Consider the following 26,150-nt stretch of genomic DNA (forward strand, 5'->3'; position numbering starts at 1 on the left):
TCGATTTATCGAGGCATTGTGATCAAAAAGGTAACTTGTAGTTAGGCGCCCACTTCTATTGAGATTATACGTGGAAAGGCGTCTAGGTTGCGCACTGTCTCCGGTCGATGTGTTGTCTGCAAGCAGAAAGTTGCGCGGCAGCGGAGAAGAGTGTCAGACAACATGTTTTATTAGTCATATTTATTGATTTAGCATTCAATGATAACTGATTGTTCTGTCCTTGACCGTAAACTGAGGTCTAACTGTTATAATCGGTTCACAAACAACCAAACTACATGCTAGAGAAGAGGTGAGTTTCCGTCTAAGAAATAATGGGAAACAATTCCGTATACAGTATGTATTGTATACTCCTGCCACCGCTTTTTCAAACCAATGTTTAGACTAGTAATAAGTAATCACTTCAGCTATGAACTAAATAAGTATCAAATTTACTCAAATGAGGTATTACTTTTTTTGTAAAAATTAGTGGTGGCAGGATACGGAAATCTTTCTCGTCAATTAATTTGGGCTAGGCCTACCACCATGTTGAATTTTTTTTCAACCAAAAACATAGGTAAGGGCCCTATCAAAAAAGGGGCCCATAATTTCATAGCGCTTCATGTGCTCGCCTGTCCTGTGCAATTTGCATTTCATAGCACTGCCAAATACGCCATTATGGGTCCGTATAATTAGTTGCGATTTTCAGGGAGGTTTTGTTTTAGACAATGGATGGTTCTGCGACAGTAATGACGACGCTTGGCGTTATCTGCGCATGCCTCGACTTTGAGAACAGTCATCCCCCTCAATTTCTACGACGGTACTTGGGTTGGGGGATAACTTTCCGTATGGCGCCACCACTTTTTCACTCATATTTACAGAAAGGGATATCTCATTGAGGTAAATTAAATACTATATTATTTCATATCGAATGAAAAAGTGGTGGCGCCATACGGAAACTTTTCCGGGTTGGGAATCGGATGAATCTGCGTTGTGCTGAAAACGACAACAGGGTTGGCTGAAAGCTATACCTACCGTCACCGAACCATCCGTTGTCCAAAACGAAAGCTCCCTATTGTAACCCTCCTCCCGGCGGCGAAGCGAGGGAGGAGGGTTACGTTATATGGCAACTACTAGGTTCCGTATACACACGAAAAGGCTATATTATGGCTCTCTTTCGTTGGGCTGTTACATGTAATGATTCCCAAGATGCATTACGGCATATTGCTTGCCGCATGCGGCATATTATTATTATAGTAAAATTCACGCAGCATTTGGGAAAAGCTTGAAAGGATTGTGTGTGTCACTGATGAGTGATGAACCTGATTGTGTTTCGTAAGTAAAATTTTTTGTCGTGAATAGTCATGAGGGACACAAGTATTGGTTCACCGAGCAGGAAGTTGAGTCAACTCGTTACCAAGTCAACTCGCACCCAAATAAATGTTTAAACAATTTTTTTACTCGTACGGATAAATATTGTAGTTTAATCTATTTATTAATATTGTTAATCATACATTTAGCTATTCATTGTTGCAATGATTTTTTTTTCATTTTTTTTTTCATGTTGCAGTTTTTTTTTTACTTAGGCCCTACGGTGGAGAAAATTAATCAGAGAACTTTTTTTTTAATATAGGCTTGTTAGTACATGGAGGATTTATTCCTCCATGGTTAGAATGAATTTTTTTGTTATTCGGAAAAAGATAATAAGAACTTACGCAAAGTGTTTTGGTTGGAAAAAGTGGAACAGTATATTTGGTAAAATGTACTTTTTATCGGAAAACGATAATCAGAACATAACGCAAATGAATGAATTGAATGAATTCTTACCATGAAATTTTCTTTTGGGAACACTTTAACAGGAAAAACACCAAGGTAAACATGAAGGGTTGCGTTTTATACATAGTATATTTTTTCATTGAAAATAATTGGTCTCATATGAACATGGAGGTCGAAATATTTATACCTCCTTGATACGAAGAACTAGTGTGCATCTGATTTGCTCAACGCCTTTCATGGCGACCCTTCAACACGGGAATTTAAAAGAAACTACAATGGATCTGAATGAATATCGTAGCGGAAAAAAGGCAGAATGAGATGAACAAACATTATTAAAAACGAAATTCGTGAGATTATTATTAATAAAAGTGAGCTCCATATGATGGTAGAACATCATTTTTATTTCCTATCGCTTACAAAATCGCGCCGCACGAAAATTCTCCGTTTCGGCATACAACGTACGAGTTGACTTGGGTACGAGTTGACCTGGGTACGAGTTGACCTAGGTACGAGTTGACTTTGGTACGAGTACGAGTTGACTTGGGTACGAGTTGACCTGGGTACGAGTTGACCTAGGTACGAGTTGACTTGGGTACGAGTTGACTTGGGTACGAGTTGACTTGTGTACGAGTTGACTTGGGTACGAGTTGACCTGTTTCGGTTGAAAACTGTTGTCGCGAATTGACTTAGAAATCAATAGTCATGACTTTGACACTTGTCACACTAGTTGCCTAGGCTTACCTAACTCTACTACGTACACTTGTAATAATAATATGGCCATTTATATTGCGCAGCACCTATTTTGATACTCTTGCGCAATGCACACTACAAGAAGTACAAAAAATGCGGCGAAGAAAGAAATACATGGATAGCAGTATCCATCCAGATCCAAAGTGAAATCAAGATTCGTCCTTGAACAGGAGCATGATGAGGGAGGCCAAATTAATTAGTAGTTTTTACTTGTACTAGTAATTACTTGGTCTTCTTGTAGGCTTTCCTGGGCAGAAACGTCATCTAGAGTCAAACCTCCTTTAGGAAAGCAAGTCATTAAAAGAGATCATCATTAATTTCATTAGCATCGGATGACGAAAAAAAAACCAGTGAGATGGTAAACTTTTAGGGCTATACAGAGGAAACAAAGTAACATCTGGAAATCCCTTCCGTGAGCAGTTAGGAGATCAGCAGCTGATTTCATGAAACTTTACACAACTGTGTCAGTCCACTTGCGCAACGTTTACGCCATAAACGTGGCGCAAGTGGACTTATGCGGTTGCGTAAAGTTTAATGAAATCGGCTGCAGGGTTCTGTGGTGGAAATCAAAATGAGAAAGGAATGCAATCAAAATGAGAAAACAGTTTTATCATCTAAACTGTTTTGTTTGAACAAACACAAAACAGATCTTCTGTTTTATGGGTGATACGCAACTGGATTGGAAGATAGTTGTGAGACTCCAACTCCTATATTTGAACATCATTCTTTGGAGACAAAGATGTTGACTTTAAAAACAAAGAAGACCACCTGATCTTCCTGTCCTGAGCCTACTGGCCCAACACTGAAATCACTGGCCCTCAGGCCGGTGGTCCAGTGTAAAATTCTAACCTTGCCTGAAAACTTGTCAATGGAATGAGATTGACAATTTACAACAACAAGGGACAAAAATAAAGTCCTCAGATCGTGTAGACCGAAGTGCAACGTAATCGATATAATAATAGTTTATCTGTTTGTAAACTAATATTCATAAATACCTCAGAGAGTTTCGCTACTCCTATTGGTGGAGAGCGCGTCACGTGGGGATGTTTAAACGGTTGATAATGACCAGCTGGAGCTGTTTATAGTTGTTTTTTCCGGATACGTTTAGATGCATACTACGCGCACGACGAATGCATAATCCGAAAACTGTCTCAGTTGCAACACACGTACAGAGCTCAAGGACATTGGAAAATGGATAAGTTTTACAGAGTTTCATATTTTATTACCCCTTTTAACCAAAAAACCTGCAGGGTCGTGGCTGTGCGAATCAGGCCTTTATCACATGGCCATGACCCTGCCGGATTTAAACGGCCGCTTGTAAGTTCTTAAAAGAACTTGTTGCTACCCTTTTATTCCTTTAATCAAATTTTATTCCTTTTTTTGCAGCTCAATGTTGATAGACCAACAAGTTACAAAGTTTCTGAGAAGAATTGACAGTTGATAAAGAACCTCCTTGCCTACCAATAACACCATGGATGAGACTTGTACATGGCATCGTGATGGGTGTCACCAGAGTACTGTATTAGAAATGTTAGAACGTTTCCGTACTGATGGGCATCTATGTGACGTGACGTTGAAGATTGGCGACCACTGTGTTAAGGCACATAGGTGAGAATAACTGTCCAAGATTGATGTCATTTTTGAGACTTTTTATGGTGTAGATAGTGTCTGTCTCAAGGCCGGGTCACACTGCAGCGATAACGAAAACGATCACAACGCAAAGAGAACGCATTCAGTCTATTGGTGTAGATATTCTGCATGCAGCAATTCAACCAATAGAACGCGTTCTCTTTGCGTCGTTATCGCTATCGTTTTCATTATCGCTGCAGTGTGACTCGGCCTTAATACATGCAGGCCTGATTCATACTTCATGGAGGCAATGAAGGCGATTGCATCCATGCCACCTGGTTATTGCCTTGGTGCCCTTGAAATGCTCCAGTAGAAATTTACTATTTCCTCATAGGGTGCCCTTTACCAAGGAGTAAATGCCTTGGTGCCCTTCAAAAATGAAGCATTCAGACCTGAACACGGATAACACAACTGTTGCAAATCAACACAGTTTTTTAAACCAAACTATAGGCCTGTGCATACAATTTCTTATACCAATAATTATGCATAAAACAAAAAGTCTGTGAAAATTTGGACTCAATTGGTTGTCGAAAGTGCAAGAGAATGATGAAAGAAAAACACCCTTGTTGCACAAATTTGCGTGCTTTTAGATGCATAATAAAAGGCTTCAGCTGTGAAAACTTCAGTTTCTCACAACAGGGTCCAATTTCATAGAGTTGCTAAGCACGTACATTTGCTTAGCATGAAATTTCTTCCTTGAAAAAAAAAAAACAGGATTACCAACCAAATTTCCATTTCTTGCATATCGCTTATTACTGGTGTTCAGCTATTGTTTGCTTATCCTGAAAATCATGTGGAAGTTTGTTTGGTAATCCTTTTTTTATCAAGGCAACAATTTCATGCTAAGCAAATTTTTGTGCTTAGCAGCTCTATGAAATTAGGCCCAGCTCTCCATTGCTCGTTACCAAGTGAGTTTTTATGCTCACAAGTATTTTGAGTAATTATAGCCAATAGTGTTTATCAACATTATTAACATTTGTTTCTTTCAGGGTTGTTCTTGCTGCAAGTAGTCCATACTTCCAAGCAATGTTTATGGGCAGCATGCTAGAAAGCCAGCAAAGTACCATCATCATTAAAGATATGGATCCAAATGCATTGGATGCCATAGTAACCTATGCCTACACAGCTAAAATCAAGGTTTGTTTTTCAAAATATTAAAAAATATGTTCCATATCTTGTCAGCCGTTTTATGTTTTAAAAACCACAAGGGAAACTGACTGGGTAAATTTACCCAGTCAGTTTCCCTTGTGGTTTATATTGATATCTGAAACAAAAAGTTGCATCCCCTCACAGGTTGTATCGTAATTTGGGTGTGATCCCTGGCTACACGGCAGTTAACGGTTGTATGGCTTCTGACTGGCAACCCCGAACAAAGATATTGACAAAATAGGGCTAGATAGCTCAGTTGGTAGAGCGCCGGCACGTTAATCCGGAGGTCGTTGGTTCGAATCCCACTCTAGTCAATTCTTTGTTTAACCCCAAAAATCAGTTTTATGTTTTTAAGGTCTCAATGACTTATTATGAATTTCCTGTCTGTGTTTGTATTTGTTTTATATTTAGCAGCATTTTAATTGGCTCCTTGCTTGCCATCTTCAATCTGTGCTTGAGCCTCACTAGGCGTACTTTGCCACTATATAATTACTATTGAATAATAGACATAAGGTTACATCATCAACAGATATTAGCAGTGTGAGACCTGGAATTTTCATCTTTGAAAGGCCAAAGCCATTTTCGGTTTGCAAAGGGCACTTCCATTTGAAAATCTTAAAGACTATGGGGAACTTTTGAAGGGGCACCAAGGCCAAGACCAGGGGCAACGGAGGCCATGGCTTTTGTGACCTCCTCGTCATTCAAGTTGTGCAGTGCAGTTTCACAGGTCCTTATGGACGCTGTTTGTAATTACTCAAAATAATTGTTAGCATAAAACTTACTTAGTAACGAACAATGGAGAGCTGTTGAAAGTATAAAACATTGTGAGAAACAGCTCCCTCTGAAGAAACATAGTTTTTGAGAAAGACGGTAATTTCTCACTTAAAAATTAAAAGGCTTAACGTTGTGTTTTTTTAGGTATCTGAAAGCACACAATATTTTATGCAACCAGGGTGTTTTTTTGTTTACTATTCTCTTGCACCTTCGATGACCAATTGAGTCAAAATGTTCACAGATTTGTTATTTTATGCATATAACATATTGGGATACCTCAAGTCATTTGTCTTTGACAAATACCAAAGGTGTCCAGGGGTCGATTTCACAAAGATAGTTCTAACTTAGGACTTGTCCGAGGCTCTAGTATTAAAAACTTAAGGCTAGTCCTTAGTAAGGACGAGTTACTCGTCCTAACTCGAGATAAGACTAGTCTATTAATTCCCATCTGTAAAATAAGATAATGACCTCTCACTCCTTAGCTTGATCAAGACAACGCAGAGAGCATCTTAGCCTGCGCTAACCTTCTTCAAGTCACCAGTGTTTACAACGCTTGCTGTGTCTACTTAGCATCCCATCTCAATGCCGCTAACTGCTTAGGGATCTGGCGCTTAGCATCTTTCTATGCAAGTCACGATTTAGAGCAGCAATCTTTTAGGTTTGTGAGAGACCATTTCCAGGAGGTGGCCGGAGAGGCGGAGTTTCAGCTGCTGACTTGGAGGGATCTTGAGAAGCTAGTTGCTTGTGAGGATCTAGCTGTTTCTTGTGAAGAGCAGGTAGGTTTCTTAAAGTCTCTTACTTTCATCTTTAATATTTGTGTTATCTCCATACACTGATGTGTGTTTATTTAAAAAAAAAAATACATCCAGTTATAAACTAAAAAGTATATATATTATTTGTGTTTTATTCTTACACTTGTTTGTGTATAGATGATTTGACTTCTGTTTACATTCAAACCGCCCTCTGTTGACAAAACTCTGTCCAAGTCATGTTTCGCCGGGCAAAAAGACGCGTAGTCATGGTAAGATTGTGGTACTTTCTCCCTGGCTGCCAAAACACAAAGATTTTTCCCGGCGTTATGCGCGCGAATCATGTTGTGGTTTTCGAGTGACGTCAGAGGTCACATTGTCTATACTCAATACTTTCACAGATTCCGTGAAAGTTTTGGGCTATTTATTTATTTGTTTATTGTTTGGTTATTTATTTATTTATTGACCAAGCCAACAACTGACGAGCCACCAATTACAGGAAAGGATTATATAAACCAAAAATATGTTGTATACCATACATGTAGTATGTATGATCATGGATGGTATTAATTAACAACCAAAAAATTATGTTTTGGAAAAAAATATAAACACAAATTTCAAAAGGGAAAACGAATCACATCAGGGAAATAAGTAGCACAAATTTGACCCTGAATATGTATAATTATCATTAAAAAGTCTACAAGTTTTTCATAAAAAATTGTTATCTAACATTTGTTTATATAAAATAAATAAACAAAATAAAAGTAAAAGATACATAGGAAATAAAACATAAACCGTTGAAAAACGAAATTTTAAATATGCATTAGTTACTGGGATTTAGTGCATTAGAGTCAAGCTCTGACGGCCTTGTCATCAGGATGTGATTGATTGCCCAGGGAGCTGAGATGGTTTAAGGAATAAAATTACTGGCCCAGTGGCCAGGAGTAGTAGTAGTGTTAGAAGCACAATGATTATTCTTTGGAATTGCGCTATTTATTTTAAGAGGCAATATTATTATTGATATTAAAGGAGGTACTGAGGAAAAGGTGCTTAACACAAAAAGCTTTTCTTTCAAAGCACAAATAATAATCTTTATCTCCGATGCAACTTAAAGGAACGTTAAAGAATTGGTAGGCGCCTTGAACACCCAGCAGGGTGGATATGTGCGCATTACAAGTCTTATTATTATTATTATTATTATTATTATTATTAAGAAACAGAAATTGTGAAGATCACAGATTTACATAAAACTTACACGGCCTAACGATGATGATTGTAGAAAAAACATCCCTTCAAATGTTTCTGTCTGAAATGTCATACGCATACTTGATGAGAAATAAATAATCTAATTTCGGGTTAGGAGTTTATTGCTCAGTGAGCGTTTTATTCATTTTTGTTTTTGCATCGATGTCATGCAAAAATGTGTAATCAGTTCTTCACTATTCTCTCGTGACCCAGATGGCCGATCGATCTCAAACTTCTACAGGTTTATCAGTTTATGTATGGTGGATTACAAAAAGTGCTTACACTGCCAGCCACTGTTTTGATAGCAAAAACCAATTCTGTAATGTTCCTTTTTAACATTGATTAAATACAGTGATCTTTGTAGACTGCCCAGTGTATATCTGAATATGAAATTGTCTGCACTTAGGACTACTGTTAGTGCAGTTTGTATGGATTTCATCAAATTGCTTTTGCATATTTTTGGGTTCCTGGTCAATGGAGTTTATCTTCAAGTCATATTGTTTTGCATAAAGAAACGATCATTTTTACTAAGTAAAACATTTATTTTTTGTTTTTAATTCTTATTTTTCAAATTGTTGTGAATTTTTAGTTTAAAAGACCATTTGATCATTATGAGCATTCTAATCATTGTGAAATCGGCGGTTGGCTTGGTAGGATTCGAACCCACAACCTTGATACTGCAAGTCCTGCAGTCTAACCATTTCACTTTGGTGACCATGTGTCTGTTTCTTTTTAAAAGGTCTTCAAAGCTATCGTAGAGTGGGCCAAACTGAACCCATCCACGCGCTCGTCCAAAGTCTGGATGTTACTGAAGTACGTCGCCATCCCTTTACTGTCGTCGGAATTCTTGCTCGATCAAATAGAGAGTGAACCCATTCTATCACAAGAGGGGGCTGTTGCAGCACAGCTACAGAATCTTCAGATTCTCAGCGAGGGGGATAATCCTGTAAGGACTAGAGGACACAGAAAAAAAATTAAAGTAAGAATACATTTTTTGTTTAAAATCTTTGCCGGCGCTTAACAAACTGAGATGTCTAGGCCCAGGCCTGAGTGATACTTCAGTGAAGCAACTAAGGCGGTTTCCATTATGCCCCTGGTCATTGCCTTGGTGTCATTAAAATGCTCCAGTAGAGTTTCCTCATGGGGAGGCCTTCACCAAGGTGAAATTACCTTGGCGCCCTTGCCCTTTCTAAAAAGAAGGCATACAGGCTTGTAGGCCGAATGTAAGCAGTCTCTCTATTTGGGAATATCTGTATTTGGGGTGCCTAACACTAAGCTAAACTAAATATGGTAAAAAAGTATTTACCTTCAGGGCCCAATTTCATAGAGCTGCTTAGCACAAAAATTTGCTTAGCATGAAATTTCTTCCTTGATAAAAACATCATTACCAACCAAATTTCCATTTGTTGCATATTGCTTGTTACAGGTATTCAGCTGTTGTTTGCTTATACTGAAAACCACATGGAAATTTTGGTTGGTAATCCTGTTTTTATCACGGCACAAATTTCATGCTAAGCAAATGTTTGTGCTTAGCAGCTCTATGAAATTGGGCCCTGTTCGTTTGACTGCTTGAATTCTGACTTCATGATAATGTGGTACTCTTTCTTCAACAATGTCTTAGATACTTGTTGCTGTAGGAGGAGAATGCGAAGGATGTTCTCTTAACTCTTGCTACGTCTTCTCAGAGGGAAGTGACAAATGGTCCCGGACTCTCCCAGTAGTCCAAAGCCATGGAGTCAGGTCACCAGACCATGGGAGTCTATCGGTTGTTTCTATGAGCACTGAACGTTCAGCTTTCGGAATGGCGTGTGACGGGAAGACCATTTATGTTGCAGGTAACCATGATTTATTTGTTTGTTTGTTTGTTTGTTTGTTTGTTTGTTTGTTTGTTTGTTTGTTTGTTTGTTTGTTTGTTTGTTTGTTTGTTTGTTTGTTTGTTTGTTTGTTTGTTTGTTTGTTTGTTTGATCTTCCCATTAAGGGAACTCGGCAAACTCCCACAAAGGGATATAAATACCAAGCTGGCAACAGCCAATCTCTCCCATACAAATATTAGTTTAATGTCTATGTGTGATTTATGTTCAAACTTTAATCCTTTCATGTTATCTGTTAATCCAATCTTCACTTTGTTTGATCCTCTATAAAAACATTCGTATAAAAGGAATTATTTACCAATTGTATTCAATTCACAAGTGTATCCCCATTCTGTGTAGTAGTCATAAATCTTCAACTTTGTTGACGTGTATTTTGTGATTTCTATCCGAGCTGAATTCCCTCCATTATATCAGTTTCACCAATCTTCACTTCCTTCAGGCGGATTGTCCACGACCTCTGATTGCATCAATACCTTAGAGAGTTACAACGTCGAAGACAACACATGGGGCCCTCTCTTTACGATGAGAGAAAATCGTCATGGCTGCCAAGCCTGTCTGCTAAACAACGAGCTGTATATCATCGGCGGGCATAACGGCAGGGCTTATTCCGCCACTGTGGAACGATTTACCCCAGGGGCTGAAACTTGTGATAGCGTATCTTCTCTACCTCACCCTAAGGCATTCGCAGGATCGACCGTCATGGGAGGTCGTATATATGTTATTGGTGGGACAGGTAAGACGATGTTTTTTTAAAAGAATAAATAATAATGATAGTTTATATTTATGTCACGCTTAAAGAATTTGGGAGCTTTTTGTAACACAAAACAAATTGTCCACAGATTTACATTAAACTTGAAATGACTTTGGGTTCAACTGAACAAACTATACTTTATAAATGAATACATAGCCAGTTGCACAGTAACAAGCCGTTTTGAGTTTGGGAGTTTTGGGCCAATTATGGGGGTCTTAAAAATAGGTTTTTAGCTGATATTTAAAAGTGTACCTATCCAAAATGCAAAAACATATCACAAAACTCCTTCTTTTGTATTACAAATGTTCACCCTTGTTCCAGCTTGAAGAAAAAAATTATTGTTTTAAGTGTCCTATTTTTAGAACATGCATTAAGACATTTTCTTTTTAGAACTGACAAAATTTACATTTTTTGCACTGTATTGTAGAATGTAGTTTCAAAGAGCTGATGAGTTCACAGAGTGTTAAATACATGATTGGCTGCTCAGCTCATTGTCTGAAAAACGGAAATGTATATATGCTAAGTTGGCCTTTTTGAGGAGCAATTAATAAAAGGGTGAACATGTCATTTTTGCAAGAATTATTTTTCTCAAGAAAGCTTAGGGCAAGGATTTTTGGTTTTAAGTATGCCCTGCGGTCGATGAAGTCACCAAAGGGGCATATTAATTCTGACAAGTCCTGGTGTGGGTGTTTGGAAGACAAATCGCATGTTTTTTTATCATGACAATAAATATTGTTATTCTTAAATCTTTAATGACAGCGGACACTATTGGTAATTACTCAAAATAATTCTTATTATAAAACCTTTCTTGAGTACAAGTAGTGAGGAGAGGTTGATAAGTATAAAACATTGTGAGAAACAGCTCCCTCTGAAGTGAAGTAGTTTTCGAGAAAGAAGTAATTTTCATCAAATTTGATTTCAGGACCTCAGATTTAGAATTTGAGGTCTCGAAATCAAGCATCTGAAAGCACACAACTCCGTGTGAACAAGGACGTTTTTTCTTTCATTATTATCTCCCAACTTTGATGACCGATTAAGCTCAAATTTTCACAGGTTTGGTATTTTATGCATGTTGAGATACACCAAGTGAGAAGACTGGTCTTTGACAATTACCAATAGTGTCCACTGTCTTTAAGGGTTTCAAACAGTGCTCTAATGTGAGGTCGGAGACTTCTGAATTTGACATTGCAGCAGCCCCTCTTCAATAAATAATTCTATAATTAAGGCAGTCACGTTTCTGTTGTGTCATGGATTGAGGCACCTTGGCATGCTTCCTTAATTGGATTCAAAATCAAATAACTAGCAAGAATCAGGGAATAATTACAGTCCATTGGACAGATGGCAATTTTAGTTTAACTGGTATTTGGTTTATTAGAAATAATAGCAGATTCAAAGTCACCAATTCATGATAAACAAAATTGTATTTGTAATTTGTTCTAAATAACAGTCTAGCAAACTGTTTTATTATGTGTTGTTTTTCAATCAGAATTACCACTACTTAATATAAAAAATCATTCTAAATATATTTAAAAACCATAATAGTGACTGTCTGTTAATTTTGGTTTTACCCATTGTACACTGATGTGTGTTAGCACTGAGCTCTTTAATCCATAACTACCAATACTCGACATAAAAATTAAACAAACAAAATAAATAACTTGATTCCTTGTTTGCTTTTACATCAGGTTGTAATGGAACCAACATATACCACACCAGTGTACATTATTACGAGCCAGTTGGTAACTGCTGGATCTCCGTAGCACCGTTACAAGAACGTCGCGCTTACGTCGGAGCAACCGTCCTCAATGGTTGTATCTACGTTATCGGAGGATTCAATGGAAAATGGCTGAAGACTGTAGAGAAGTACGACCCCCAGCTCAATCAATGGGTCTATGTAGCGTCTATGAAACAGGAACGCAGTAGTTTTGGAATCAGCGTATCGAACGGGTGTGTTTACGTTGCTGGTGGGTTTGACGGTAAGCGGTGTTTGAGTACTGTCATTAAGTATAACCCGTTGATTGATCGATGGTGTAATGCTGTTAGTCTGCCTTCAAGTCGTTATGGTGTGTCACTTGCATCCATTGAACTATGAAGCACTCTATAATGGTTTCATTTTAAAAGGCACTGGAGATGGGTGTATTTATGTTGCTGGTGGGTTTGACGGTAAGCGGTGTTTGAGTACTGTCATTAAGTATAACCCGTTGATTGATCGATGGTGTAATGCTGTTAGTCTGCCTTCAAGTCGTTATGGTGTGGCACTTGCATCCATTGAGCTATGAAGCGCTCTATAATGATTGCATTTTAAAGGCACTGCTTGAAACGTTTTTTTGACAGGTCTTTTTCTTCAGCTGCGCCAGGCATCTGGAAGTCTCTACCACTTAATCTTAAATCTTTGTCTTTGTACCACAAAGTAATGGGTCATAATGGGTTGATGTGGCTGGCAGCCAAAGGCGCCCTTGCATGCCTGCCTCTCGAACATGTTGTAGCCGCGTCCTACGCAATTCAGCTCTTAGCTGCGAGTAAGGATGATTAGCCCCCCAAGCTATTGTTATATTATTATATTATTAAGGTCTTAGGGTCCTATTATAGGGTTCACTATATCAATGCCTCATAAGTAATATGTGTATGGCATTTCATAAAGAAATATTTCTATTTAGTATTTTTTACAAAGTGGTGGTTCGGGTTAGTTTATTTTTTAATACAAGCCATGTCAATGCAAGATTTGTAAATATTTCATTTTATAGTTTAAAATTCCTTAATGAATAGCTGCAGTGGTATTCCTTGAGTTTCTGTTGATAAAAATAAGGGCGAGAGTTATGCGGAGAAAAAAATTAACAAATTATATTAGTTTATCAGACATCACTTACAGTCTAACTGATGAAGTTTACCTAAAAACAGGCATGAGAATCTTCCGGTTTAAACCGGAATTACGTTTTGTTTTCTTTCTCTAATCCCTCTTCTCTAGTCAGACAATGTAAGTTTACCTTTGTAATTGTTATTATCGCGGATCCACACGGCGTTCATGAAAAAAAAACGGCACTGAAACTGAAAAAAGATAACAATTGGACAGAAAAAACTCAATTTGAATAGCGTTTGGATGTGATCTTTTTCTACTAAATTTTGTTATGTAGTTAAAACTAATGCTTATAGAGGTCTAACATTAAAAAGTATAACAATGTAATCTAATAGTGATTTTTTATTTTTTTTTGGTATACTTCAAGTGAGCGTTCATCAGCCCTTCTTAAAGGAATGTTTTGAAAGATAAAAGTATTCAATGAAATCGTAAAACAAAATTATGCAAGATTTTATGATGATGTATTTCTGCTAAAATAATAAATGTATTTAACAAAAATGCTTAAGAGAGGACTGAAGTTAAATTGTATGACAACATTATAGTTAGACCTGCTTTGTAAAAAAAAAAAAGGTATTTGGGGGTTGAACAAAGAATTGACTAGAGTGGGATGCGAACCAACGACCTCCGGATTAACGTGCTGGCGCTCTACCAACTGAGCTATCTAGCCCTAGTTTCCCTTGTGGTTTATATTGATATAATAAAAAGGGTAACATTCTAAATTTGTTCTGTACTTCAAATCCAAAATTTATGATACCAATGGTAAAATTTAAAATTAATATTGTACTGTACATAAATGTTCATCAGCCCTTCTTGAAGGAAAGGTTTGTGAGCACAAGTATTTAGTAAAATCATAAAACTAACTTATGCAAGGTTTTATGTTAATCTATTTTCGATAACATTATTATTGCATTTAAAAGACATGACTGAAATCAAATAGTATAACAATGTAATTGATAGACCTTCCTAAGATAAAAAAAAAAATGATAAACTTTGAAATCGATTTTGTACTTGAATGGTTTATAAACAAACATATCTAATAAAATCATAAAAAACACAATTAAGGTTTTATGATGGTCTTTTTTCGTTAGTTATTTTAATGTTTTTTACATTTATGATTACGAAAGGACCGAAATTAAAAAAGTATGACAACATAATATTAAGACCTTCAGAAAAAGAAAAAAAAAATAATTTTGTAATTTCTGTAACATTTTTTTAGCCCTTTTTGAAAAAAGAAAATCATAAAATTATAAAACAAACCGACACAAATTTTTTTACGCAACGTAATAGTTAGACCTTAAAAAAAATCAAATGATAAAAAAAATCATTTTTTTGGTACTTTACATAAACGTTCATCAGCCCTTCTATAAGGAATTATTTGAAGAAAAAAAATCATAAAATCATAGTTGGACCTTCTGAAAACATTTAAATTGTTAAATTAATCATTTGTTTTGTACTTCACTGAAAGTATTCATCTGTCCTTCTAAAAGGAATTATTTGAAAATCAAAGTTGCATAAAATAATAAAATAATATATTATGCAAGGTTTTTCTTTTATCTTATGTATTGAAAAATGTGTTGATTTCTTTGCTTAAAAGCATTACATTGTATAGGAAATAACTGAGAGGTGAACAAAAAGGGTTTTCCACCGAGAAATAAAATGACAATTCCCTACAGAGGAGATGGATTGATATTAGCTATTCTCCACTTACATAAATTGCATTTTAGTGCAGCACTCACTGTTAATGGTCATTCCTTGTAAGTGGATCATTGAACTGGTCTCAATAAAGTACTTTTAAGGGCACCGTACACGTTTGGTAATTACTCAAAATAATATATTCGCATAAAAACTAACTTGGTATTGAGCAACTGTTTATATAGTATAAAACCCCGTGAGAAACGACTCCCTCCGAAGTAACATAGTTTTTGAGAAAGAGGTAATTTGTCATTAAAATAATAAAAAAGACTTCTGGCCACTAGCCTTTTATTCCTATCTGAAAGCACACTAAGTTGTACAACAAGGGTTGTTTTTTTTTTCCCCACCATTTTCTTGCAACTTCAACTACCAATTGAGCCCAAATTTTCACAGGATTGTTATTTTATGCATATGTTGGGATACCAAACGAGAAGACCGGTCTTTGACAATTACCAAACGTGTCAAGTGCCTTTAAGAATTCATCATTCATCCATCAAGTAGTATTGCTTTTAAGAAAAACATATCACAATAACTTGGTCTCATGAATTATGTTTATTTTGTTATCTGAATATTTTGTTATCTGAGTTAAATGTTTTGAAGAATATGATTTTGGTTATTTATAACTGTCGTTACTTTTTTTTATTTTTTTTTATTTTAAGACTGCAATATCTTTGAGGCTGATTGGTTGTATAGATGAAGGATCTGGATTTTTATTCTCGCACCCTGAACTTCTATAAATTAATGTTGTTCAATGAGAAATGTAGTTAAATGTATAATTCAATGGTTGCAAGAGAATATTGGAAGAAGAAAAAACATCCTTGATGCACATTACTTGTTTTCAGATGCCTATAAATAAAAGGCTTAAGGCCTGAAGTATTTTAATATTTGAGTGAGAAATTACCTCTTTCAAAAAAATACGTTTCTTCAGATGGAGCCGTTTCAGCCTGCTAACAGTTGTTTTGAGTAATTATACAATTAGTGTACAGTGCCTTTAAATACTGAACGAGTCAATTATACATATTTTTTGTACTTCCCCTGTTCAAGGTGTTTACAGTGTCTGAAGATTTAAAGTAAATACTAAATAATTCGGAGCTGAACAAAGGAACATTGAGGTCGTTGAATGCAATCCCACTCCAATAAATATTTATTTGTACACTTCTATAGGTATTATGTTTTCTACTGAAACTCGAAAATTGGTAAAGCCGTTACAATTGACGATTTGAATAAAATGAATAAAATGAATAAAATGAATGAAATAAACCAAAAATCTGAATGGTCAGACGGATAAAGAAAAGCTGTCTTCTGATTAATTTCCCTGTGGAATAAATTCTCACTTTGTGAACTGTAAACTCACGTCAACTCTAATATTGCCTTTATTTTGAGGGCACCGTGTTTAAAGATTCTGAACACTATATTGTCAAAGACAAGTCTTCTCACTTGGTTTATCCCAATTTAGTATGCATAAAGTAACAAACCTGTGAAAATTTGAGCTCAATTGGTCGTCGAGGTTGCGAGATAATAATGAAAGAAAAACGCCCTTGTCACACGAATTTGTGTGCTTTCAGATGCTAGATTTACAGACCTCAAATTATAAACTTGAGGTCTCGAAATCAAATTCGTGGACAATTACTTCTTTCTCGAAACCTACGTCACTTCAGAGGGAGCCGTTTCTCAATACGTTTTACACTATCAACCTCTCCCCATTGCTCGTTACCAAGTAAGGTTTTATGCTAATAATTAGTTTGAGTAATTACCATTAGTGTCCACTGCCCTAATTATGTTGGTTGTTTCTTATGAAAGCCGAGTGTGATACGAAAAGAAGTTGAAGGGTTTTGAAACCTTTTGTAGGTGACGTTTTGGGCATGACATGATTCCGTTATTGTTATGCAAATGACATACAGTTTCGACCTCATTAGTCGTTAGTGAGGGGGGAAATGGGAAAATCACAGAGGAATGGTTTCAGGAGGGTCTGGTTAATCCGCTATACACAAAATGTACATGGTGGGTCATTTCTTATGAAAGCCGAGCATGATACCTTAAATGCAGTGGACACTGGTAATTACTCAAAATAATTATTAGCATAAAACCTCACTTGGTAACGAGTAATGGGGAGAGGTTGATAGTATAAAACATTGTGAGAAACGGCTCCCTCTGAAGTGAAGTAGTTTTCGAGAAAGAAGTATTTAACATGAATTTGATTTCGAGACCTCGGATTTAGAATTAGAGGTCTCGAAATCAAGCATCTGAAAGCACACAACTTCGTGTGACAAGGGTGTTTTTTTCTTTTACTATTATCTCGCAACTTCGATGACCAACTGAGCTCAAATGTTCACAGGCTTGTTATTTTATGCATATGTTGAGATACACCAAGTAAGAGGACTGGTCTTTGACAATTACCAATAGTGTCCAGTGTCTTTAAAATCAATGAACTAGAATGGTGTTGATACCCTTTGTATAGACTGATCAAGTTGTAGCAGGCTATGACATGAAACCCCCCTACTTACTGTGAATGAAGATGTATGTAATAGAAATTAGCTGTAGAAGTTCCAGCTTCATTAGTGGGCAGGTTTTATGAGAGAGAAAAAAAATGTGAAAATCACAGGGCAATGTTTCAGTCGCGTTAAACCGTTTTTACATGTTCAACCTCTGTCCTTATACTCTATGGTGAAACTAATGTTCGTGAAATTGTTTAACTCACTTCTCAAAAAAATACAGCACCTCAGCAAGTAATATTTTAAGGGAAACTTTCTGCTAAAAATCTGTGTGGACGTTTGTGTTTTGTGTCGAACAAAACGTACCCCAAACCCCTTTACGATGATTCTTGTCGATGTTGCTTTGTGCGAGACGGGACAGCCTCATGAAGGTGTCGATTAAATTGCTCTAATGGACAAGTTCGCTAGTCGTCATCTGCCTCATCTCTGTGTTGTCAACTCAGAAATAATCCATACAGTTGACTTACGAAAAAAAGATTTGTGTTCTGTGAAATAAGAAACTGCTCAGCAGTGCTCGTGATGTAACTTGCTAGGTTGGTTAAAAAATAATTGGTTACTTTTACCTTGATCTTTTATATATTATTTATACAAAAAATAAGGACCTGTTGCTTGAACACACGCACACCCCAACAAACAAACAAACAAACAAACAAACAAACAAACAAACAAACAAACAGACAGACAAACAAACAAACAAACAAACAAACAAACAAACAGACACCCCTAACAACAAACGAACAAAGGAATTAAAAAAAAAAATAACAACAACAACAACAGACAAACACACAAACAAACAAACAAACGAACGAACACACAAACAAACACCCCATACAACTAACAAAAACTACAAACAAACAAACATACACCAATAAGCAAACAAATGTATAAACGTCAATAAACGATGCTTAAATTTAATTTAGGACATTTGGTGTTCGATACTGGGCACGGTGAGTAAACATTAATGTTTGTGTACATTTTTATCATAAACGGTGTATACATTATCATAAACTGGATTAAGAGAAGACATAAACTTATAACCTAGTTTGCAGGCTGTTCTGAACAGGCGCTGCCGGTTTAGGATAGACTTTGCAAATCTTGGATATTGTTTCCGAAAGTTCTGCGAACTATGGACTCGTAATAATTAGTACACGCGTTTGGTAACTTTAGCACACTGGATGATACACCCTTAATGAAATGCCACCTTATAAAACTGGGCCTCCCAAAACCACCTTGGTCACTGAATTCATTAGCTGGCATTAATCCCTAATTGCCGAGCCAATAATGTTTGCCATGCTGCGTGCAAGTGGTTGCCTTCAATAGTGTGACGTAAGGAAAACAACATCTCCGCAACACCACATTAATAAGGGCCTTTTTGTGCTGTTCTCAACTTTATTTATTATAAAACAACCCCAAGGTATCTTGCGGTTAGATGAGGCTTCTGTTAATCCCTAATTACCGAGCCAATAATGTTTGCCAGCTGCGTGCAAGTGGTTGCCTTCAATAGTGTGGCGTAAGGAAAACAACATCTCCGCAATACCACATTAATAAGGGCCTTTTTGTGCTGTTCTCAACTTGATTTATTATAAAACAACCCCAAGGTATCTTGCGGTTAGATGAGGCTTCTGTTATATATGTGCGCAAGTCTTTTACACTCGCCTATTAATAAGCATACAGCTCACGTGTAGCAAAGCGCACGGGAGAGTCTTCAGATGTGGCATAGCTATTTATAAGTAATGCACGATGTTGACTAGATACAGAAAGGGCACTGAGAGTGTAGCTGAATGAACATTGTGGCTGCTAAAGGAGATACCAATGCGGTAAGGTACGTGGCTTTTTTTTTCTTTGTGGGTGCGTTCGTTTAGCTTCCCTGGGTCGACCCCGGTGTGTGACGGGTTTTTTCCCCAGGACAAACGTTTGCAGATAATTACCCACGTTCGTCCTGGAAGATAAAACCGCCACACACCGGGGTCGACCCAGGGAAGCTAAACGAACGCACCCATAATAGACCTATACATAGGATATCAGCATTTATATGAGGTGCGTGCCTTTTCCCCAAGGTAACAGCGCGCCTACAGAAGATGCAACGAAGAAGTCAAAAGTGTAAAGTGAAATATACACAATCACGTCTTTCTGTATAAATGAGTCGTATTATGTAGTTTCTTGAATTGTTGAAGAGACTGTTGCATGGCAAAGATGTGATGGTAATAAGTTCCGCAGATTTGGAGTGCGAGCAGAAAATACACGCGCACCAGGGGGCAAATTTCATAGAGCTGCTTAAAGCATAGAGTTAGGCAGTGGACACTATTGGTAATTACTCAAAATAATTATTAGCATATAAAACCTTACTTGGTGACGAGTAATGGGGAGAGGTAGATGGTATAAAACATTGTTATAAACGGCTCCCTCTGAAGTGAAATAGTTTTCGAGAAAGAAGTAATTTACCACAAATTTGATTTCGAGACCTCAGATTTAGAACTTGAGGTCTCGAAATCAACCATCTATACGCACACAACTTCGTGTGACAAGGGTGTTTTTCCTTTCATTATTATCTCGCAAGTTCGATGACCGATTGAGCTAAAATTTTCACAGGTTTGTTATTTTGTATATGTTTAGATACACCAACTGTAAAGGCTAGTCTTTGACAATTACCAACAGTGTCCACTGCCTTTAAAAGTGTTTATTTTTCTTCTCCAGATTATCTTTAAATTGAGAATAACCACCGATTGAATGGATCCCCAGCCACTTATTGGTGACTTCTACGTCAATACGACGCGTAATGCAGAGATTTTTATTGCCGTTTATGTCTCAACAGTTGGTAAGTTACTTCAGCTTGAGTGCTATTCACACGACATCAAATTTAACTATGGTCCCATGCTCAATTTTAGCATGGTTGTAAAATTCAGCAATGTTTGCCAGAGAACTCGAGCAGTAGAAACAAATTTGTTGTCCTTTCACACGAGGTACATTTTGTACACTTTTACAACCATGCTAGATTTTAGCGAGGGACCTTGCTTAATGGATCTCGTGTGAAAGGGGCTTTTCCCACCAAATCCTTCATTGTAGTCCGTTATGACATAGATTTGACAGTTTGTATTTATTTGTTGTTGTGGTCTGTTGTCTCATCCGCATTGGACAATATTGGTAATTACTCAAATAATTGTAAGAATAAAAAACTTACTTGGTAACAAGCAATGGACAGCTAGCTGGTGATAGCATAAAACATTGTGAGAAACGGCTCCCTCTGAAGTACGTATATTCTTTTAGAGAAAAGAGGTAATTTTTCACTCAACTATTAAAAGAGTTCAGGCCTGAAGCCTTTTTAGGCATCTGGAAGCACAGATATTTGTTTAACAAGTGTGTTTTGTCTTTCAATATTCTCTTGCAACTTCGATGACCAATTGCGTCACATAATTGTCAAAGACTTTTTATTTTATGCATATTAATATGCAGTGCCACAAGTGAAAATACTGGTCTGTGACAATTACCATAGGTGTCCAATGCCTGCGTGCCTTATAGTTAAGGATGGTATTACAGAATTTAATTTATTGATCTATATATATATTATGAACACCTTATTGGTAATAAGGTTTGAACTACCTCTAGCTACCGGGCAATCTCGGTGGTCTAGTTGGTAAGACACTGCTCTAGAATTGCAAAGGTCGTGGGCTGAATCCAACCGGAGTAATTATGCTTGCGATTTTTGTCACAGACCTTGGGAAAGTACAATGTGCTATAACACATCGGTGTATATGGGTAAAACCACAATAAACAGACATTGATTTAGCATAGGTCTCGTCATTATTACATGTGTTTTTGAAAACTCATTAGATATTAGTCTGGTCCCCCCCCCCCTGACCAAAGATTCCTTGACGTCTCTTGTTAAATATCTTAAGTCAGGTATCACCCACGGTTAAAAATAGAGCATGACGCAACTTGTCAGGATCGGGGGTCATCTCCAGGGAAACCATGTCTACACGTACTACAAGTTGCGATAACGTAACCCTCCTCCCAACGGCCCCCAGGCCGGAGGGTTACGAGATTATTTTGATCGTCAATTAATGACAATCTGGTTCAACAGGTATAATTTCTACATTTAGTCACCAGATTTTGCCCCATTTTTAGCACTTTTAAAAATCATGAAACTTAATCCTCAATGAACACTCAAGTCAAAACACCTTTGAAAAAATATTTTTGAAAAAAAAAAAGCTCCCCATTACTCGTTACCAAGTTAGTAAGGTTTTATGCTAGCAATTATTTTCAGAAATTACCAATAGTGTCCACTGCCTTTAAAGACCTACTAGAACGAAAATGCAAATTCGTGAACTTTGGTGAATTTCATTTAAAATGTTTTCAATCAATAAAGAAATTGAGTCATATGACTATAACTAGGTTTTAATTGTGTAAAAAACAATAATTTCGAATACCCTTATCCATGCTGAATAATTCGCAAAAAGCTCTGTTACGTCTTTGTGTGGGAGCTCCAGTTTGTATAGCCACTTTGTTGCGGCGTGGATGTATAACAAAGCAAATTGTCATTTTGACGCACGCCGCCAACGGCACAAGTGTTCTAAGTTTTTCAAAACCTTGAGGTTGTTTTTGTGGGGCCTTGGTTTTTTTAGTCGATAATTACGAAAAATTCAGAAGTGTACAAAGAGTATCCAGAGAGACCCCGCTCGCGAGGTGGGTTTGTGGTGGCTGACCCAGCGGGGCAGGCTCGAGTATTATACAACTCAAACTTAAATTGTATTTCCGTACGTCATTAGGTTTCGTTGCAACCATAGGAAACATCTGCGTGTTGTTCATCTTACTTCGGTTCAATACCTTCCGCAAAAAGTCCATCAACTACCTATTGGTCAACATTGCAGCCAGCGATCTGGGCGTGTCCTTCTCGGGCTACCCTATGACGTCATCATCAGCCTTCGCCGGCTATTGGTTGTTTGGCGATGGCGGCTGTCATTATTACGCATTTTGCGTGTACACGTGTTCCTGTTCGGCCATTGGATCGCATGTAGCTGTGGCTGTATATCGGTACATCTACGTCTGCAAACCGGCTCATAGTGAGTGAATATAAAATAGTATAAGTTCACAAAAATGAGCCAATCTTCTGCTGAATACATTTATGATTTCAGAAGAACAAAAAATAATTTCAAACTTTTGTCATCAAGCGACAAGATTCTTTTCTGTAAATGTAAACGAAACTTAAACATTGGATTAGAGGCATCACAATCCATACTACTTATAATACTATTATCGAAGTCTTTGAAAGCGCACGTATCTACCAACAAGGTATTTAAGGCGCTTAGTATATTTTACAGAAAGATAGGATATTGAAGTTATGAATTCTGAGACCCAATTACAAGACGGGGAACTAGCACCCATAGCCTCATTTTGGGTAAGATTTATGACGTCATGCATAAGTATTAAGAGAGGCGTATGACGTCTAATCCATCTACATACATACGAATTCACATTCACCATTTTCTCAAACGTATTATGTTCTTTCTTCTGATTTTTAGAACACAAATTGACCGCCAAATTGACCTTTACAGTCATCGCCAGCATATGGGCCTTTGCGCTCTTCTGGACGGTATCCCCATTGCTCGGTTGGAGCCGCTACACGTACGAGCCGTTCCGATTCTCCTGCTCTCTCGACTGGACCGGTCGCAGTCTCGCTCACATCACCTATAATTCGGCTTGTGTCTTCGGCGTATTCGTGTTGCCCCTTATTGTCATGATTTATTGTTACTACGAGGTGGGGAAACGCAGCAATCAGATAAACCCAGACAGGAGAGATGAGAGGGATAAAGGTATGGCAGTGTTTCTACAGATTCAGAAGAAGGAAAAGAAGATAGATGTACATGTGACAAAGGTGAGATATTCATTTATTTCATCTCAATTTTTGATATGATCACTGATGTCCAGATTTGATCAAATCAGATTTCATGGACTATTGGGTTTTGGACATACCAAACAGGGAGACAACAGAAGGTGGAGAGGTGAACAAGTACATTATAGGGGCATTGCTTGGCAACAGAAAGAGCAAGATAGGGTGAAATTTAAAATTGGTGAAGATGCTTTGCAGTGGAATGAAAACATATGCTTTCTTCTTCTTTCGTTTGATTCTCTGGACCACGGTGAACATTGAAAAAGTAGAATTGGTAGTTAAGTGACTTCAAGCTACTTGATGGTATCCTCGTCGAGGTCCCTAAGTCCCTGCTCACCTTTTGGTTGTCTGAAGTCAGGGCTGTCATAAATGATGTGGCTTATGGTTTGTGGGCTGCCACACTGACAGAGATTTGAGGGGGTAGCTCCGAAATATGCTTTAAAGGCAGTGGACACAATTGGTAATTACTCAAAATAGTTTTTAGCATAAAAACTTACTTGGTAACAAGTAATGGGGAGAGGTTGATGACCGATTGACCGATTGAGCTGAAATTTTCACAGGTTTGTTATTTTATGCATATGTAGACATACAGCAAGTGAGGAGACTGGTCTTTGACAATTACCAATAGTGTCGAGTGTCTTTAAAAGGCTAGAATGAAAGATAATTATTACAATATTTGCTGATCACAAACACGGTTCAAATTTTATGAAACGGGATTCAGCAAACAAAATACCGCAACAAGCATAACATCGTTAGGTTGTTTCCCCTTGTTTTTGTTCTTCTCCTGAAGACGATCAGAGCAAACTGATCGAAACGTTGGGTTGTTGACCACTGGTACCACTCTTTTAAAGAGAGGTCTTTACGTGGTATTACCGCAAACCAGTCACCTCACTACCTTTGGTCGGCAATTTGTTTAGCTTGACAGTTTTGTGAAATTGGTCCTAGACATTTCGTTTGATACTGCAGTGACTATTTTTTACATTTCCAATTTTGTTGCAGAATTTAATCATATATACAACCAGTGATTTGTTTATTTAATAACTCTTGTCAATTGTGTGTATTATCTCCTGCAGATGTGTTTTCTGTCGACAATGAGTTTTGTGATAGCCTGGACTCCATACACAATACTATGTATCTGGGTTGTCTCAATCAACAGCGACGTCCAACTCAGTCTGGCGGCCTCTCTACTCCCAACACTCTTCGCCAAATCGTCATGCGCGATGAACCCTCTCGTGTATTTCCTCTCGAGCTCTCGTTACAGACGAGATTTCTTTAAAATATTCCGAAGACCCCGTCGAGCACGAGAATTCAACGGGACCGATCCGTATCGCCAGACTGAACGAGACGCAAACGCCGGGGGACCCTCGAACAGGGCGGATGATAACCCGTTGTATCTCAGACGGACGGTGTCGCCCACTGGCGACATCTCAGCGTCAGTGTACTTCAACAAGGAGCGGATTTATATTGGAGATATCAAGCCCGCTGGAATAAGTCAAGAGGCTACACTGATGCAGAAAGATGCGGAGGTACTTTCACTTACTTCATCCAACAGTTCTGTGTTTCAAGTTGTTGTGAAGGAACCCAAGAAAAAGTTTGAGATGACTACAGTGCAGATAGAGATATAGAAAGTTACAACTTTAAGATCATGACAAATGCAGATAGAGATGTAGAAGTAACCACTTTGAGATCATGAAAAATGCAGATGTGAGATGTGAGAAATAGTATAGACAGATTCATTGTCAACATTATTACGCGTTGACTTTTATTATCCCAACCCTTTGCAATTTTAGACGAATACCTACAAGAAACCGCTAAGACGTTGTCAATCTTCAGCCAAAGTCAGAATAAACCTTGATTTATCGGGTGTTCGGGAGACTTCTCAGTTCTGAAAAGAACTGTTCTGTCATAAGAAGTTACCACTTTTAGATCATTATTATAATGCAGATTGAGATAGGCACATCACAACGTACAGTAGTTTAAACAATAAACTCACCCGATAATGTAGGCAGTGTGTATGCCCCAAAGTGGCACCACCATTGTGACAAGGGGAGGAACTGAGGAAATAATATCTTTCTACAAACTGATGATCATCCATCTAAATCAAATAGAGTGTTTCCGCCAAACAGAAAACATCCCTTGAAATATTTCTGTCCAAAATGTCATATTTGATGAGAAATAAATTAATCTACTTTCGCGTTAGGAGTTTATTGCTGAGTGAGCGTTTTATTTATTACTTTTCTCGGCATCGATATGTAATGCAAAATTTGTAATCAGTTGTTCACTATTTTCTCGTGACAGATCGATCGATCGATCGATCTCAAACTTCCACGGGTGTGTCAGTTTATGTATATTGTGAATTACATAAAGTACTTGCACTGCCAGCAATTGTTTTGTAAGTAAAAAACAATTTTGTAATGTTCCTTTAAATATTATGAGACGAACACTTGCGAGGCCAGCTAAATATAATTACGTCTGAGTAGAAAATCCATCAAAATGGAATTAATATTACGCTTCCGGAGACAGGTCGTAAACTATTGTTCAAATTATTTATTTCTCA

At 37.4% G+C, this 26,150-nt stretch overlaps 2 protein-coding genes across 2 annotated transcripts; both read left to right on the top strand.

Moving 5' to 3' along the window:
- Nucleotides 1-246: 246 nt before the first annotated feature.
- On the top strand, nucleotides 247-13,032 carry LOC117289312 (kelch-like protein 20). Its single transcript, XM_033770380.1, has 8 exons — nucleotides 247-289; nucleotides 3,889-4,110; nucleotides 5,121-5,268; nucleotides 6,537-6,830; nucleotides 8,788-9,027; nucleotides 9,670-9,883; nucleotides 10,360-10,653; nucleotides 12,357-13,032. Exons 2-8 carry the CDS (start codon nucleotides 3,974-3,976, stop codon nucleotides 12,761-12,763), a joined length of 1,734 nt encoding a protein of 577 aa, XP_033626271.1. The 5' UTR covers nucleotides 247-289; nucleotides 3,889-3,973; the 3' UTR covers nucleotides 12,764-13,032.
- Nucleotides 13,033-20,408: 7,376 nt separating this feature from the next.
- Nucleotides 20,409-25,836, top strand: LOC117289606 (rhodopsin, G0-coupled-like). Its single transcript, XM_033770807.1, has 4 exons — nucleotides 20,409-20,524; nucleotides 22,473-22,766; nucleotides 23,226-23,578; nucleotides 24,667-25,836. The coding sequence occupies exons 1-4, from the start codon at nucleotides 20,437-20,439 to the stop codon at nucleotides 25,216-25,218; spliced, it is 1,287 nt and encodes a 428-aa protein (XP_033626698.1). The 5' UTR covers nucleotides 20,409-20,436; the 3' UTR covers nucleotides 25,219-25,836.
- The last annotated feature ends 314 nt before the right edge of the window (nucleotides 25,837-26,150 follow it).

Source organism: Asterias rubens, chromosome 4, assembly GCF_902459465.1.
Source record: "Asterias rubens chromosome 4, eAstRub1.3, whole genome shotgun sequence".
NCBI lineage: Eukaryota > Metazoa > Echinodermata > Asteroidea > Forcipulatida > Asteriidae > Asterias > Asterias rubens.

Bases quoted from the DNA above. Each gene is read 5' to 3' on its own strand.
- LOC117289312 (XM_033770380.1), top strand. From the start codon at position 3,974: ATGGATGAGACTTGTACATGGCATCGTGATGGGTGTCACCAGAGTACT. The intron at 6,831-8,787 runs GTAGGTTTCTTA...TCTTTTTAAAAG, and splicing joins CTGTTTCTTGTGAAGAGCAG to GTCTTCAAAGCTATCGTAGA. The intron at 9,884-10,359 runs GTAACCATGATT...CACTTCCTTCAG, and splicing joins GAAGACCATTTATGTTGCAG to GCGGATTGTCCACGACCTCT.
- LOC117289606 (XM_033770807.1), top strand. From the start codon at position 20,437: ATGGATCCCCAGCCACTTATTGGTGACTTCTACGTCAATACGACGCGT. The intron at 20,525-22,472 runs GTAAGTTACTTC...GTACGTCATTAG, and splicing joins CGTTTATGTCTCAACAGTTG to GTTTCGTTGCAACCATAGGA. The intron at 22,767-23,225 runs GTGAGTGAATAT...TCTGATTTTTAG, and splicing joins CGTCTGCAAACCGGCTCATA to AACACAAATTGACCGCCAAA.